Source organism: Heterodontus francisci, chromosome 10 (assembly GCF_036365525.1).
Source record: "Heterodontus francisci isolate sHetFra1 chromosome 10, sHetFra1.hap1, whole genome shotgun sequence".
Classification (NCBI taxonomy): Eukaryota; Metazoa; Chordata; class Chondrichthyes; order Heterodontiformes; family Heterodontidae; genus Heterodontus; species Heterodontus francisci.
Genome location: NC_090380.1, coordinates 98,197,123 through 98,212,074, shown reverse-complemented (window position 1 = coordinate 98,212,074; position 14,952 = coordinate 98,197,123). Strand labels below are relative to the sequence as shown.

Below are 14,952 nucleotides of genomic sequence, written 5' to 3'. Positions count from 1 at the left end.
TGCCTGTATCTGTTGCAGAATAATTGATAGAGATTGATTTATCATGATTAGTTGACAACTCCATTATTGTGGTGTGAGACTACCAGATGGCAAAAGGCAAACTAGATGGACATTTGTCTTTTTTTAAATCTGGTAATTCCAATGATCCCAAAAAGTGTTTGATACTTACACCTGAAGAGTTTGTTTTTGCTCTTCCATGTGTATCCCTGCCCACCTGCTACCTCATAGACTTGACTGTCAATGCAAGTGTACTTGTCTCCTTTGCGATATGACAGAATCCTCTGTCCTGATGAGATATAGGCATACCCAGCCCTATGACCAATCCAGCTTTGTCATGTCTCTGATACCATGGAATGCGCTCTCCCTGTTGATTGACAGACCTAGTTATAAGAAAAAAATACTTCCATTTTTATCCTTCTACTCTACCACTTTTTTTCTTTCATTTTCATGCCAAAGACTTGCAGGTTGATAGGTAAATTGGCCATTATAAATTGCCCCTAGTATAGGTAGGTGGTAGGGAAATATAGGGACAGGTGGGGATGTGGTAGGAATATGGGATTAGTGTAGGATTAGTATAAATGGGTGGTTGATGGTTGGCACAGACTCGGTGGGCCGAAGGGCCTGTTTCAGTGCTGTATCTCTAAACTAAACTAAACATTTCTCTTTTTTTCTTAAGTCTTGCTTGATGAATTTTAGGGATTAGAAGCACAACGTTGCCTCAGGAGACTTGGGGGTAGGGGGCTGGGGGTGAGAAGAGGATGGAGTCTGTAAGGAGTGCACTTGAGCTACTTTTCTATTGGTGCAGTCAATTCCTAATGAGCTGATCTCAGGCAGTTGGCAGTAACACCAAAGTATGTTGGATATGCTAAGATCAAACCCTGGAAAAAGACACTTTTTTTTTTTGCTGGGAGTCTTCCCAGCTGCTGACCTCAGTGAATCTGGCAAGCATACTGGCTGTCTAAGACCTATGTATAGGGAGTCACCAGCGCTAAGGTGAAGGCACAGCATTATAAAAACAGTAAGAATTGAAGTCTCCACAAAAACTAGGATTGAAGTCCAAATTTCTGGAGCTGTAACTCCTGTGTGTGTGTTGATGTGAAAACTCATCACATGGAACATATTTCATTTATAGCAGAAATGATGAACGACTCTCCCATTTCTTAAAACACTTTTCTTGAGGGAAGAACTCACTGCAAAGCTTTTCCCAGAAGAATTGATTCGATGCACCTCAAGTAATTAATGTCTCAATGTTATCCACCTTTTACAGAAATTGCTCAAGTGATAGCTCCTTATACAGCAACCGGTGCCGAGCAACTTACCCTAGCACCTGGTCAGCTCATTCTCATTCGCAAGAGAAATGCTGGTGGATGGTGGGAAGGAGAGCTTCAGGTAGGTAGTTGTATTCATACTGCTGTTAATTTTGCTTCACTGGCTTAACTGATTTAAGGCCAACATGATATAAAATGCATTTACCTGGGGAAGAACTTGCATTTGTTGCAACTATTGCTAATCATGAATCTAGTATTATTCAAATTGCGATTGTGCTTGGATGTAGTGTCATGGGGAATTTGATGGAGGCAATGAGGGTCTTGGCCACCAGCTGGAGAGCCAGCAAGAGACCCACGTTGCCTCCTTTGGGGAAGGCCTGCCGTACTGTGAAGTAATCAGGCACAGGCCATTGGCGGGATCTGGTCCCCAGGGATGGGAAGTCCTGCCCCCCCCCCCCCCCCCCCCCCCCCCCCCCCGCCCCAAGAGCTGCTGGCTAATCAGAGGCCTGCAGTTCTTTTGCTTAACACCGCCACCAGCTGGAATGACACCCATGTGAGGCCCAGGATCGCGGAGCGACCCAAGTCAGAGGTAAGTGATGGCGGTAGGGTTTTCGCAGGATGGGGGGCAGGGGGGTGTAGGGAGGTCAGCAGCAAGGCAGGGAGGTGGCTCTCAGCGCCCACCCCGCCCCCTTTCCGATGCTGGGTCCCTTGATCAGGCACAGAATGCCTTTGAATGAGGGACCCACCTTGGAGACCGCAAGCAACCCTGCACTGGTTTGCATTCCGTGCTCCTCGTGTGGCGACAGGCCCTCCCGCTGCTTGGGAGGGGTCCCCACCTGTCATCAGCTGACCCAATTAAATGCCTTAGCCACGGGAGAGCATAAAATACCACCCATAGAGTCATTATGGCACAGATGACCATTTGGCCCATCCTGACTAGTTCCTATTATAATTGCCCGATGTAACTTGCACACCAGTTTATGAATTGTTGTGTTAAAGGCTCCAATTGTTCTCTTTCCCCTTAATGCTGTACAGAGCACTTCTAGTATGCTATTGTAATAGGAGCTTGAGTTGAAGTCTCTACCATGGCTAGAACTGAAGCTCTGAACTATGGAGGGCGACGTGGGCATTCCTGTATGTGTTGGCTTCATGGTGAAAAATGCATAAGCATCATTTAAAAAGGGGAATCTAGAAATTTAGTTAAGTGGATGTGCCAGTAGAACATATTGGATTTCCACTTACAGAAAAATAACAAACATGGAAGGTCCTTGAGTACACGGTGGCATAGGGCATTACTTTTTAACTTCTAGGATCGAATCCAGCTCAGATTAAAAATCTACTGATTACTTTTTTTCCCGTGGTTTGGTTTATGGCTTCACTTCTAATTATCCACCAGTATTTTATTTGGGGATTTTTTTTGTACTGCTGAATTCACTACTTTTTGTTTGCTGTTGTCACAGGCTCGAGGGAAGAAACGACAAATAGGATGGTTTCCTGCCAATTATGTGAAACTTCTGAGCCCTGGAACAAGTAAAAGTACTCCAACTGATGTTGCAAAACTCCCAGTAACAACAAATGTCTGTAAGTTTGTCTTGCTAATTATACAAATGTTTTTTTTTTATCAATAGTGACCTAGAATGATATTTATTGGGTGGCATTCCTAGCTGCTTTAGTCTCTACATTTTCTCTCTCTTTCCCTATAATGTGGTATCTTTTGGTCTCTTTAAGGTGCCCAGTTATCCAGCACTATTTACAAAAGGTAATCTGAGGCAGGTAATTGGTTCCTATATCCTTACAAATGGCCTCTAAATCACCCACTTGGTGCATGAAAACACTTCATCCAGGTGTTTCTTTAGCTTAGGATCTAGAGGTATGCTGGCTCCCAGCTTTCACACTTCCCAATCCAACTTCCTCATCCTAATATATTTGTCGACCTAGCTTTTCACTTTGTTTCCCAGTTTTTTCCCCCCGATTTTTACTTGGATTATCATTCACAAGCACTGGAAACCTTATGGTTCTAGCTTAATTGGGCATTATTCATGTGGTAGCCTGACAGTTTTTATTGGCAGACTGATCCATTATTGGAGGGGCAGTGGCCTGGAGCTGGCCTCCTGAATCCAGCATCAGGGCTGGGGTCCTCACAAGAAGGGCTTGCAGGAATTCTAGAGGTCCTGGAAGACTGGAGGTGGCGGGGCTGTTACTCCAGCTTGAACAATCCAAAATAGCTGGTGTGCTGAATACAGGTTTAAGCATCGTCTTTGTAATTGACTCCTATGATGGTTGACAGTATTTAGCTGATTACAGGTGGCAGGCATGTGTAAGTGGACACTATACATGTAAATGAGTTATCCGAGGACACAGTGGACTTAAAAAAAAATAAAAAATAGTGGCTGTACTAGTGACTCAGTTCCAGTCAACCTGGCAGGTGTGTTGGTATGCTTCTTGAGGTATGCTTCCACCTGTTAAGCCCACCCACACGTCAGCTTTATCTGCAGGGAAATTTAAGTTTATGCCTAGAATACTGAAGCTTTCTGTGAATTTCAGCACAGGGAAGATTTCAAGAAGTTAGCTGAAGAGTTATGACTGGTACCTATAATGCCAGAAGCTACAAGCCAGAAAATACTTTGCAATCCACAGGACAGGTTCATATGACACCTTACAAATACTTATAGTTAACCTCTATAAATGGAGATATGTTTGGAGTAGCTTCACTTTCTGATCGTTGAGGAACTATATTTTTCATTGATTAGAAAGAAGGCTGCTTCTTTGGGTGAATGCATTACGTGATGTTGTAATGTGCTGGACACTTTAAGATCCCAGGTTCAATGTCTGGTCTGTGCAGGGTTTTCTGACCTTAGCTAGTATGGCTGAGAATGGATTCATTTGACCTGAATTTTTCTGGAAAGAAAGGGGAAAGTAAGCCAGAGCCGTCACCTCTTGTCTCCTGCTGCTGGGTGTAATTCTGAGGAGGCAATCAACTTGGATTGCAACTTCCTTCAATCGTCAAATAGCCTGTCAGCTCATATGTTAAGAATGGTAGTGTGAATGCAGCCAAGCGGAAGTCACTGCCTTGGGGTTGCAGGGAGACAGTGAAGAAACTGTTCAGATCCACATTGATTCGATTTTTATGATATGCTATTCAGTAAAGGTGCAAGCAAATTTCATCCATGCAAAAATTACTGAGGTTGGCTGAAAGCAGCTGATTACACTTTGAAGGTGAAACAGTTATTAGTAATGGTGTTTGGCGAATTATACCATGATAGCCCTTTGATACCGATTAGTTTTTAATTTAAGTTTTGTTAGGGTCCTTCTAGTCCATTTACTAGAATTCTGTAATACTTGCTCTGGTCTTGAGTCACTTCATACTCTGCTAAGAAGTTTAGTGATCCATTCCTAGTTTGTTGTGTAAGTTGTTCCATCCTTTGGCCTTTAGCTGCCTGTTTTATGTAATATCTCATTTATTCCACAGAAGTCTGTAGGCATGTAAAATAAACATGCAAAGGGAAAGGGATGTCATCAGCAGTGCACCTCACTCCCCCCTCTTATGCCTGTTTGCAATAAATTATTTTCCATTGCAAAAATGCTCGTTGTCTGGGTTCAGAAATGTTACTTGAGACATTTGCCATTTTGGCCCAAAGCCCAAGTCTGAGGAGGAGACTTTCCTTTTGTTCAGATTGAGAATTGTCAGTTCTTTAAGGCTTTTTTTCTGCTGCAACTGTAGACTTTCAATTAGAAGAGCTATCTCTACCCAGTCTGTTTGTACAAGTGTGTCCCTGAGAGTGCAAGCTTTGTGAGCTTCCACTTTATTCTCGTGATGAAGGAAAAGCTCTACAGTAGAGATAATTTTCCCATAACTAAAGTGGGTTTCTGGGAAGTCAAACAGAAAGTTACCTCCTGGAGTCAGTATAAAGGTATCAACGGTGGAGTTCAACCATCTGATTTCCAGCCAAAGAAATCATGTGGGTTTTGGAACTGCAGGAGAGGTGAAACATTTTAGAATTATTTTTGCCAGGAATAAATTATTTATCCCTAAACTGGCACCTAGTATACATTTATAATTCATGCAGTGATCCGTTGAACTGTACAAATGCGCAGGAATTAATACTTGGTATTGATAATGCAACTGGTTGGAAAAGGACGTACCATGTATCAGACAACTAACTGGCTTGTTAAATTTAAGTTTTCTTTCAGAACTTGGTTGGCCTCTGTAAGTGATGTCTTAGTTTGAATTGCAACTTTCAATCAGGCTAGGTTAGGTAAAGCAACGTTGCTTAATTATCAAAATTCAGTTTGAGGTCACAAGCAGGTGCAAGCTTAGTAACCTAAATTCCAGCTCTTCAGTGAGGAGAATAGAAAAGCATAGGACCAGAAAACACTGCAGTCCATCTAGGCACTCCAAAAAAAACTCAATTGCTTGCTACACTCAGGTTGCCTTGCCACTAAACCTAGAAGTAAACTTAATTCTCTGTGCCAAGCCCCTATCTTCAGCGACTTTATGTTGGAATTATGCAAGTTCTACTATGATACCAATTTCTGGTTCTATTTTGACAGTGTTCCAGGTTATTGGTATGTATGACTACATTGCACAGAATGATGATGAACTTGCGTTTGCCAAAGGACAGATCATCGGTGTTCTTAATAAGGATGATCCAGATTGGTGGAAAGGGGAGCTCAATGGAGTCATGGGTCTCTTCCCATCTAACTACGTGAAGCTAACAACAGATATGGACCCAAGCCAGCAATGTAAGTGGCTTATAAAAAGTTTGTTTATTGTCTAGTCAGTATGACAACATGCAGCATTGCTATGATTCTGCTATGCTGCTGCATTTAAGTCTCTTTGAAGACCTTCTGTAAAGCAGTTTTTTTCAGTTCCCATCCCTTTTTATAGCATGCACGTTTTTATCATTTGCATCACGCTGTACATGCCCGACTCATTTCCTAGCTTGAATTTGCACATGTTTTGTTTGCTTATGTGTTGTGTTTTCCTCCTTTTCTAGGATCATATGTTGCCCATCCCCCACTCAGGCTTGAAAGTCCTCAAAGAGACCCACTATCCCATATCACTGCCAGAGGGATGATGGGAGATGCAGCCTTGATCATGTGACTTCTGCATGATCATCAACTGGCTACTGACTAGAAGAACACTGCAGAGCAGTTTTACCTCATTTTACTTTAGTTGTGCATAGTCCTAGATATTTTTAGTTTAAGTCTATTAAAGAAAAATTAAAAGGATAGTGGGTCCTTTTGTGGCTTTTGCTGCCCCCAGTTTATTTTTGCACCTGTGGAAAACACTAGTTTTTAAATCAACCCTTTAAAGTTAAGACAAACCAATGTTTCCTTTTTTAAATATTAATTTTAAATGCCTGCATGCTTTTGTCTTGCAAAACGACCCACTATCAAGGAATGCTGCATGTGGTATTAACTCTTCAGTATGTCCTCCTTCAAAAGCATTTTTAATTCAGCGTCCATTTATATTGAACAAACATGTCACTATGTCCAGTATTAAAATTGATGCGAGTCATAGCCATTCGATGAAAAGTAGAGGTGCTTTTTGAAGGGGTTATTGATGCGCTTAATTCAAAGTGTTTTTGTGATAATTCTCATTGAATTTTCCTCAGAATATTATTGCTTTGATCAGCCAATTACAAATAAAATGTCACACTGATTGTACTACGATTTAGAAGAAATGGCATTAAACATCTTGTGCCACAAAACCACATGTATTTTGTTTCGTAGCCCTTTCACTTAAGTTCGCTTCTGCATTTTCATTACTGTGGAAATATGGTCATTTGAACAAACAATTCTTGACAAGAAAGAATGTATAGAAACACTATCCTACAATTAACTACAGTGTTTACAAATTGTAATCTTTTAGTGCATTGTATTTATACAAATTAACAAACAATGGAGCTTTTACTTAGAAATGAGACAAAAAATTCGATTAAATTCTGTGGCTCGTTTACATGTCACCATCAGGTGCTGTAAGTATGAGGTAAAATTCATGCTAGAATGCTTATGTTCAGTTAAAATAGTAATATTCAGGTTTTTTTTATCCTCTGCGACATCACTGTTTCCTAATAAAAGCAGTATAAGTAGTGTTTGCTTCTCATGAGGCATTTGGGTAGTGCACAAAACAACTGAGGCTCAGATTTGGTTTCATTTGTTTGTGGCAGTATTTCATTGTTTTAAATATAAAGTATATATAAATATATATGGTATAACCAGTGTTAAGAGCTGGTTGTCACATGCATCCTTGAACTACATGTACAGGTAAAAAATTAAAAGCTCCATTTTAAAATTGACTGTAATGTGTGTCTGTTTCTTTACCATAAAGAATGTTGGTACTGTATAGTTCTTGAACCATCAATCATTTTCATGACTTCACTCATCCTTTTAGTACTATGAAAACCTGTGCAAGTTAAATTTTCATCTAAAAGTAAATATTTTGCTTTTACTTTTCAACTCAGAGGTATGTTCTTTTTACACAGAAAAAAATATTCTGGGCTGTAAAGCAAATTGAATATTGATTTTTTTTTTTTCAAAAAGGCATGCCTCTCCCAATCTCCACATGCTAAGTGTTGCAATTGCTCCTTATTTACATGCATATTTTGGAGTACGACTATCTTTTTAATTAGTTTCTAAAATTGTAATTGTCCTATCTACGTTTCAGAGTAAAATATTAAACAAATCACATTTCATACTCATTGTTAAATCAAGATTAAAGTTGAGGTCTGAAATTATGGAAACTCAACTTGTTTTTTTTTCCAAATGCAAGCTTCATACTGTTTAACATTTTCCTTACCCTCTGCTTCACCCTCCTCAAACCCAAGTCCCACATATTCGTACAACTGTACCACTGCTGTTCTGTAATTATCTGCTAAAAAGTGCAGTTGAGGCACAGAAGATGGTTTGCCTACTGTCTTTATGAGGAACTACCAGCTTTCACCTGATGGACTGGCTAAAATTAAAGTTGTTGCCAAGAGAATGTGGCTTAAACCCATCCTGTATGTACATCTTGTAACTTGAGATGGAGTGAAGCTTCCCAATGGTGATGACACACTATAACCAACCAGTGGAAATTGTGCAAAGGTGGCTTGGGATAACCTTGTTATCCAAATGCACACACATGTGTGCAAGAGGGGAAGAGTAGACTTATTTTCGGTGTAAAGCACATTTCTTGCATGCTGTGCCCAAAAGCCCTAATCTTAAAGGATTATATACCTAGCCTAAAGACCTCCTTTTAGTTCCTGCAGCCTGACATTGAAATGAATGCAATCCATTGACATTGTGCTTGGGCATTTTATTATGGGTGTTATTGGAGCAGCATGTCATTTTCTGTTTCAGAACCTCGTTTTCATTTCTCTTTTTAGTTTAAAACTGCATTTTGGTTATTTGAGAACAGAAAACTTCACTGGGGACAGATTTAAAACCAAAGACCAAAAGACAGTGTAATTGTTTCTGTAAAATACTTTGAGGATACTGACTTGAAATTAATTTCCCTCGGTATATAAATTACTCCAAGTAAAATAACAAAAAGTTTATTGCATCATTTTCATAGTTAAATGTGCTATAAAAATCAAGTAGTCGCTAGACATTCTGCAATAAGGCATGAGTAAAAGTTAAGAGGGTGCACTATGAAAATATTCAGCAAGATTGGACATCTTGTGTTGAATATGGGATCTAATAATTTTGTCCATAAGTAGTTGAGAGAATTGAAATTACATAGACTGGAATCATCAATTTAGGTCTAAAAATTACAGCGAAGATTTAAAATCCTGACTGTCTACTGGCCCTTCCATGAATCACATCCCAAAATATATTTTCTGCATTCTACTGTTGATCTCTACACTGAGAAACTTCTCTTCCTTCATGTAAACTCTTCTGTGTGGATTCATGGCTGCTACACCCTCCAGTTTTTACAATATTTCTCTGTAGCTGTTGATTTGTTCAATCACTTCCTCACTTCTACTTTGGCTTTGTCCCCAATAAAGTTTTGACCATTTCCCTGTCGTTCCCCTGATGCAGCTGTATCACTGCTCAAGTCTTTAGCATTATGTGCCTTAGCCATCCATTGCCAGATCTGGCTTGAGTACAGCCAGCACTACTTTTGGCCTCTTTTTCCTTGAGGAAAAGGACACAAGGACACATTTTATCTCTGGATAAAATAGATTTCCTAACACCATTTGCATAGAAATTATTGGAAGTACCAAAAGCGAAAAGTATAGCAGCCCAGTCAGTTGAATCAAGCACATCTACTTCAAAACCTTGATTCTGAATAAGCTCCTGGTTCTACTCGCTTGAATGCTTGAAAATTTAAAGAATGGTTCTAGTTTGTCTACTTCAATGCCTTCTGTCAAATTGTGAGGATTATCAAGTGAAAATAGCAAACATGCCTATCTATAAGGAGGTGCCAAAATGAGAGCACAGTAATTACAGTCCAGTACATCTGCCGTTGGAGGTGTCAAAACTCATTGAAGACAATGTGAAGCGATTCATTCTGTGCAGTATCTAGCAGAAAGAGCCAGCGAGATTTCTTGTGGACTACCAGGTAATTTGCTGAACAAAGAATCTGTAACTTCCTCAAAAGATAGAAACACCACATTGTCGTCATGTAGTCTGAGAAAAGTAGGACAAAGTACTTCATTAAGCAAGCCTGCTATATACACACTCAGGGTGGTGACAACCTGTCAACTTAAGTGTTTCTGACATTGTGTTCCAGTTTATTTCAAGTGAACATGCAGGTACAGCAAGCAATTATGAGGCAAATGACATGTTGCTGATTATTGCAAGGGGATTGGAGTACAAAAATAAGCAAGTCTTGCTACAATTGTACAGGGTTTTGGTGAGACCACAGCTGGAGTACTGTGTGCAGTTTTGGTTTCCGTATCTAAGGAAGGATATACTTGTCTTGGCGGTGATGTAGTAAAGGTCCACGAGAGTGGTTCCTGAGATAAGAGGGTTTACCTATGATGAGATGCTGAGTAAAATTGGGCCTAAACCCTCTGGACTTTAGCAAAATGAGAGGTGACCTCATTAAAACTTACAAGATTCTTAAGGGGCTTAACAGGGTAGACACTGAGCAGTTGTTTTCTCTAGCTGGAGAATCTGTAACACGGGAGCACAGTCTCAGGATAAGGGGTGGCTCATTTAGGACTGAGATGAGAAATTCTTTTCACTCAAAGGGTTGTGAATCTTTGAAATCCACTAAGGGTGTGGGTGCTCCATCATTGAATATATTTAAAGTTGAGATAGACGGATGTTTGCTCGGTATCAAGGGATATGGGGAGCAGTCAAGAATGTGGAGTTGAGGCTGAGGGTTAGCCATGATCGTATTGAATGGCAGAGCAGACTCAAGGGGCTGTATGGTCTACTATTTCTTATGTTCTTATTTAGCCCTCATTGGTAGCCGTGCATTACTGTCCATCGCTCACGCACCTCAACTGTTCTGTGAAAATCGCCAACTGTCAGCTATCCACAGCCAAATTCTTTAGTGACACAAGAATGGTAACTGGATTCTCCCAGAAAATTGAGCCGTTGGACCACTGTTCTTCGGGCCACCTCTGCTTTCACAGTGCTTCACAGAGCAGTCTCACAGATCTAAATGTATTGTCATTAGAGGCACCCAGAGAGGAGAAGAACAGAGAAGGGAACAAATGGCAGATTATTTTTCTTCTTTCATTGAGCAAGTGGCGCTTCAGCTTCCAGGTCATTAAAAACCTGACAACTGAACTATATTCTGATAAACATCATCACGGTCTGACCAATAAGTGACTCCTGTCTAACAGCAATATGGTTGATTCTTCCTTGCTCAAATCGGGACGGACGACAAATAGCGGTGTAGCGAGTGATGGCCATAGTCACCCACCGCTGCAACTTGAACACAACTCCAGATGGTATGGGTCTAAAAAGGAAGAGCATCAATTCACCATGTCTGCTTGATGCGCCACATGCATCGAGCGTATGCAATAACACTGATCTAAAGGCCCTACAGAATATTGTAGATCAAGTAAAATCTGGAAGTTTAGAATATGGATTAAGTATGAACACCAAGACGACAAAGATAATCGTAGTTAGAAGGAATATATTCAAAGAAACCCGAGAGAAGATTGAAGTGGATAATGTCACACTGGAACAAATAGCTATCATTTGTCCTAAATAGACAAACTTAAGAGAAGAGGAGCGAGAGGATGTCAAAGTCAGAAGAAGGATAGCAATAGCCAGAAGTAATTTTGTGAAGATGAAGGATGTGCTAACAACATGAAAACTCAAGCTTTTAACAAAGAAAGAACTCATAAGATGCTACATTCTATCCACTTTCCTGTATGCCTCAGAAATCTGGACAATATGTTTAGATCCGTGGAAGAAAATAGAGGCCTTTGAAATGTGGATCCTAAGATGTATGCTTAAAATTCCTCATACAGACCATAAGACAAATGAGGAGGTGCTTAAAATTGCAAGGGCAAAAGTGACATACAGAAAAGAGAATGTCAATATTTCAGCCATTTGATCAGAGCGAAAAAGCTGCAGCAATCTCTTCTCGAGGGCAAAGTGGAGAGCAGCAGAAAGAGGGGTCGACCTAAGCATGTGCAGTTGGATGATGAACATCACAGAGCAGTTGCAGATGATGTGTGAAGATAGTGCGAAATAGACCAGTGTGACATACCATGACAGGAGATCTCCTGGTAGGAGTAGCTACAAGCAGCAGCAGCAGATCTAAAGTGGTGGCCTGTTTTCTTCTGGAGAGCGCGTTAATTCCCCATGTAAAAGACAGGTAATGACTAACTTTTTAGCTTGGTGCAGATTGAACAAAACAGAAGGTTGCCGAATGAAACGATACCTTCAATACTGGGAAAAGCTGATGATGTTACTCACCCAGTTCTCCAAGGGTTGTAAGCTTTCCTTGGTTACAAATATGAGACGCTTTGGCAGGGTATAGAAAACAAATGGTAAGGATGGTTGAAAAAGCTGATAGTCAGAATCTTAAGGTTATGCATATCCATCACTGGAAATTTAAATATATTAAACCCGATTCTAGCCATCGGTAGAGTCATTGTAGTGTTGCAATGAAAAGTCGACTTCATTTAGACTAAATATCACCTGAAGCCCTTGAAACTGGTGGAGTCATAGTCATAGAGTTATACAGCACAGAAACAGGCCCTTTGGCCCATCTTATCTGTGCCAGCCATCAAGCACCTTACTATTCTAATCCCATTTTCCAGCACTTGGCCCGTAGCCTTGTATGCTATGGCATTTCAAGTGCTCATCTAAATATTTCTTAAATGTTGTGAGGGTTCCTGCCTCTACCACCCCTTCAGGCAGTGCGTTCCAGATTCCAACCACTCTCTGGGTGAAAACCTTTTCCTTAAATCACCTCTAAACCTCCTGCCCCTTACCTTAAATCTGTGCCCCCTGGTTATTGACCCCCTCCGCTAAGGAAAAAAGTTTCTTCCTATCTAACCTATCAATACCCCTCATAATTTTGTATATCTCAATCAGGTCTCCCCTCAGCCTTCTCTGCTCTAAGGAAAACAACCCTAGCCTTTCCAGTCTCTCTTCATAGTTGAAACGCTCCAGCCCAGGCAACATCCTGGTGAATCTCCTCTGCACCCTCTCCAGTGCAATCACATTCTTCCAATAGTGTGGTGCCCAGAACTGTACACAGTACACAGTACTCCAGCTGTGGCCTAACTAGCGTTTTATACAGCTCCATCATAACCTCCCTGCTCTTATATTCTGTGCCTCGGCTGATAAAGGCAAGTATCCCATATGCCTCTCTAACCACCTTATCTACCTGTGCTGCTGCCTTCAGTGATCTATGGACAAGTACACCAAGGTCCCTCTGACCCCCTGTACTTCCGAAGGTCCTACCATCCATTGTATATTCCATTGTATATCCTCCCAAAATGCATCAACTCACACTTCTCAGGATGAAATTCCATTTGCCACTGCTCCGCCCATCTTATCAGCCCATCTATATCGTCCTGTAATCTAAGGCTTTCCTCCTCACTATTTATGACACCACCAGTTTTCGTGTCATCTGCGAACTTACTGATCATACCTGCTATATTCACATCCAAATCATTAATGTACACTACAAACAGCAAGGGTCCCAGCACCGATCCCTGCGGTACACCACAGGTCACAGGCTTCCACTTGCCAAAATAACCCTCGACCATCACCTTCTGCCTCCTGCCACTAAGCCAATTTTGGATCCAATTTGCCAAATTGCCTTGGATCCCATGGGTTCTTACCTTCTTAACCAATCTCCCATGCGGGACCTTATCAAAAGCCTTACTGTAGTCCATGTAGACTACATCAACTGCTTTACCCTCATCTACACATCGAGTCACTGCCTCGAAAAATTCAATCAAGTTAGTTAGACACGCTGTCCTCCTGACAAAGCCATGCTGACTATCCCTGATTAATCCCTGCCTTTCCAAGTGAAGATTAATCTTGTCCCTCAGAATGTTTTCCAATAGTTTCCCTACCACTGATGTTAGACTCACCGGCCTTTAATTACCTAGTTTATCCCTTCTACCCTTCTTAAATAATGGTACCACATTTGCTGTCCTCCAGTTGTCTGAAACCTCTCCTGTGGCCAGAGAGGATTTGAAAATTTGTGTCAGAGCCCCTGCTATCTTCTCCCTTGCCTCACATAAGTCTGGGATGCAGCTCATCTGGGCTTGGGGATTTATCCACTTTCAAGCCCGCTTAAACAGCTAATACTTCCTCCCTTCAATGCTAATATGTTCGAGTATATCACAATCCCCCTCCCTGATCTGTACACCTACATTGTCCTTCTCCATAGTGAATACAGATGAAAAATAATTTAAAACCTCACCTATGTCCTCTGGCTCCACACACACATTGCCACTTTGGTCCCTAATGGGCCCTACTCTTTCCCTAGTTATCCTCTTGCCCTTAACATACTTGTAAAACATTTTGGGATTTTCCTTTAGCTTGCCCACCAGTGTTTTTTCATGTCCCCTCTTCGCTCTCCTAATTACTTTTTTAAGCACCCCCCTACACTTTCTATACTCCTGTAGTGCCTCTGCTGTTTTTAGCGCTCTGAATCTGAACTAAGAATCACCATGCTTGGTAGGATGCGCTCTGCACAGTCCATGTCAGGATTGAAGCAGGTGTATTTGTAATTTGCTGCACTTCAATAATCTCTGTTCAGCAAGGAGCCATGTATTTGAATATCAGTCCAAGCACCATTCTGCATGTAGAACTCTCCTAAGTAATTGTTATTTAGTCATTTTAAGTCGGCCATACCCAACCAGCCTGTGCTTGCAAAATTCAAAACAGTGTCCAGCATTAGATGTGATTCCGCGATTGGACAACATTTGCTAAATAATCCACAGTGTGCTAAGAATTACACTGACGACCAATTTAAGATTGTCAGTCAGGCTCACAGTGTGGTGCATTTGTGCATACTGGAAGCTACATATATTAATATACAGGGCCCTGTTCTTTGCAGTCAGAAAGAACATGTATGCACATTGTGCCTGTTTCAGCTAAACAAAGTAAGTAACAGCCGTTCGCTGGTTCATTCCTCAGGGCAATGCCTTAACCAATCAGAGTCCAGCTGCCTGGTTTAAATTTCAAAGCTTGGCAGTTAACTATCAGTCACCATAAACTGGTGCATTCTCCATGGCAATGCCTCCACCAATCAGAGTCCACT

General features: G+C 41.1%; 1 protein-coding gene across 6 annotated transcripts in view; it reads left to right on the top strand.

The window, feature by feature from the left end:
• itsn1 (intersectin 1 (SH3 domain protein)) overlaps positions 1–14,952 on the top strand; it is a 237,636-nt gene that overhangs the window by 186,988 nt on the left and 35,696 nt on the right. For 5 of the 6 annotated variants that reach the window (XM_068041136.1, XM_068041137.1, XM_068041133.1 and 2 more), the window contains 4 exons: positions 1,268–1,389; positions 2,729–2,849; positions 5,820–6,011; positions 6,266–7,552. In XM_068041136.1, the coding sequence (XP_067897237.1) occupies positions 1,268–1,389; positions 2,729–2,849; positions 5,820–6,011; positions 6,266–6,267 (437 nt within the window). In that variant the 3' untranslated portion in view covers positions 6,268–7,552. Of the gene's footprint in view, positions 1–1,267; positions 1,390–2,728; positions 2,850–5,819; positions 6,012–6,265; positions 7,553–14,952 lie in introns of those variants that run through there. The other variant, XM_068041138.1, reaches the window with a different exon arrangement.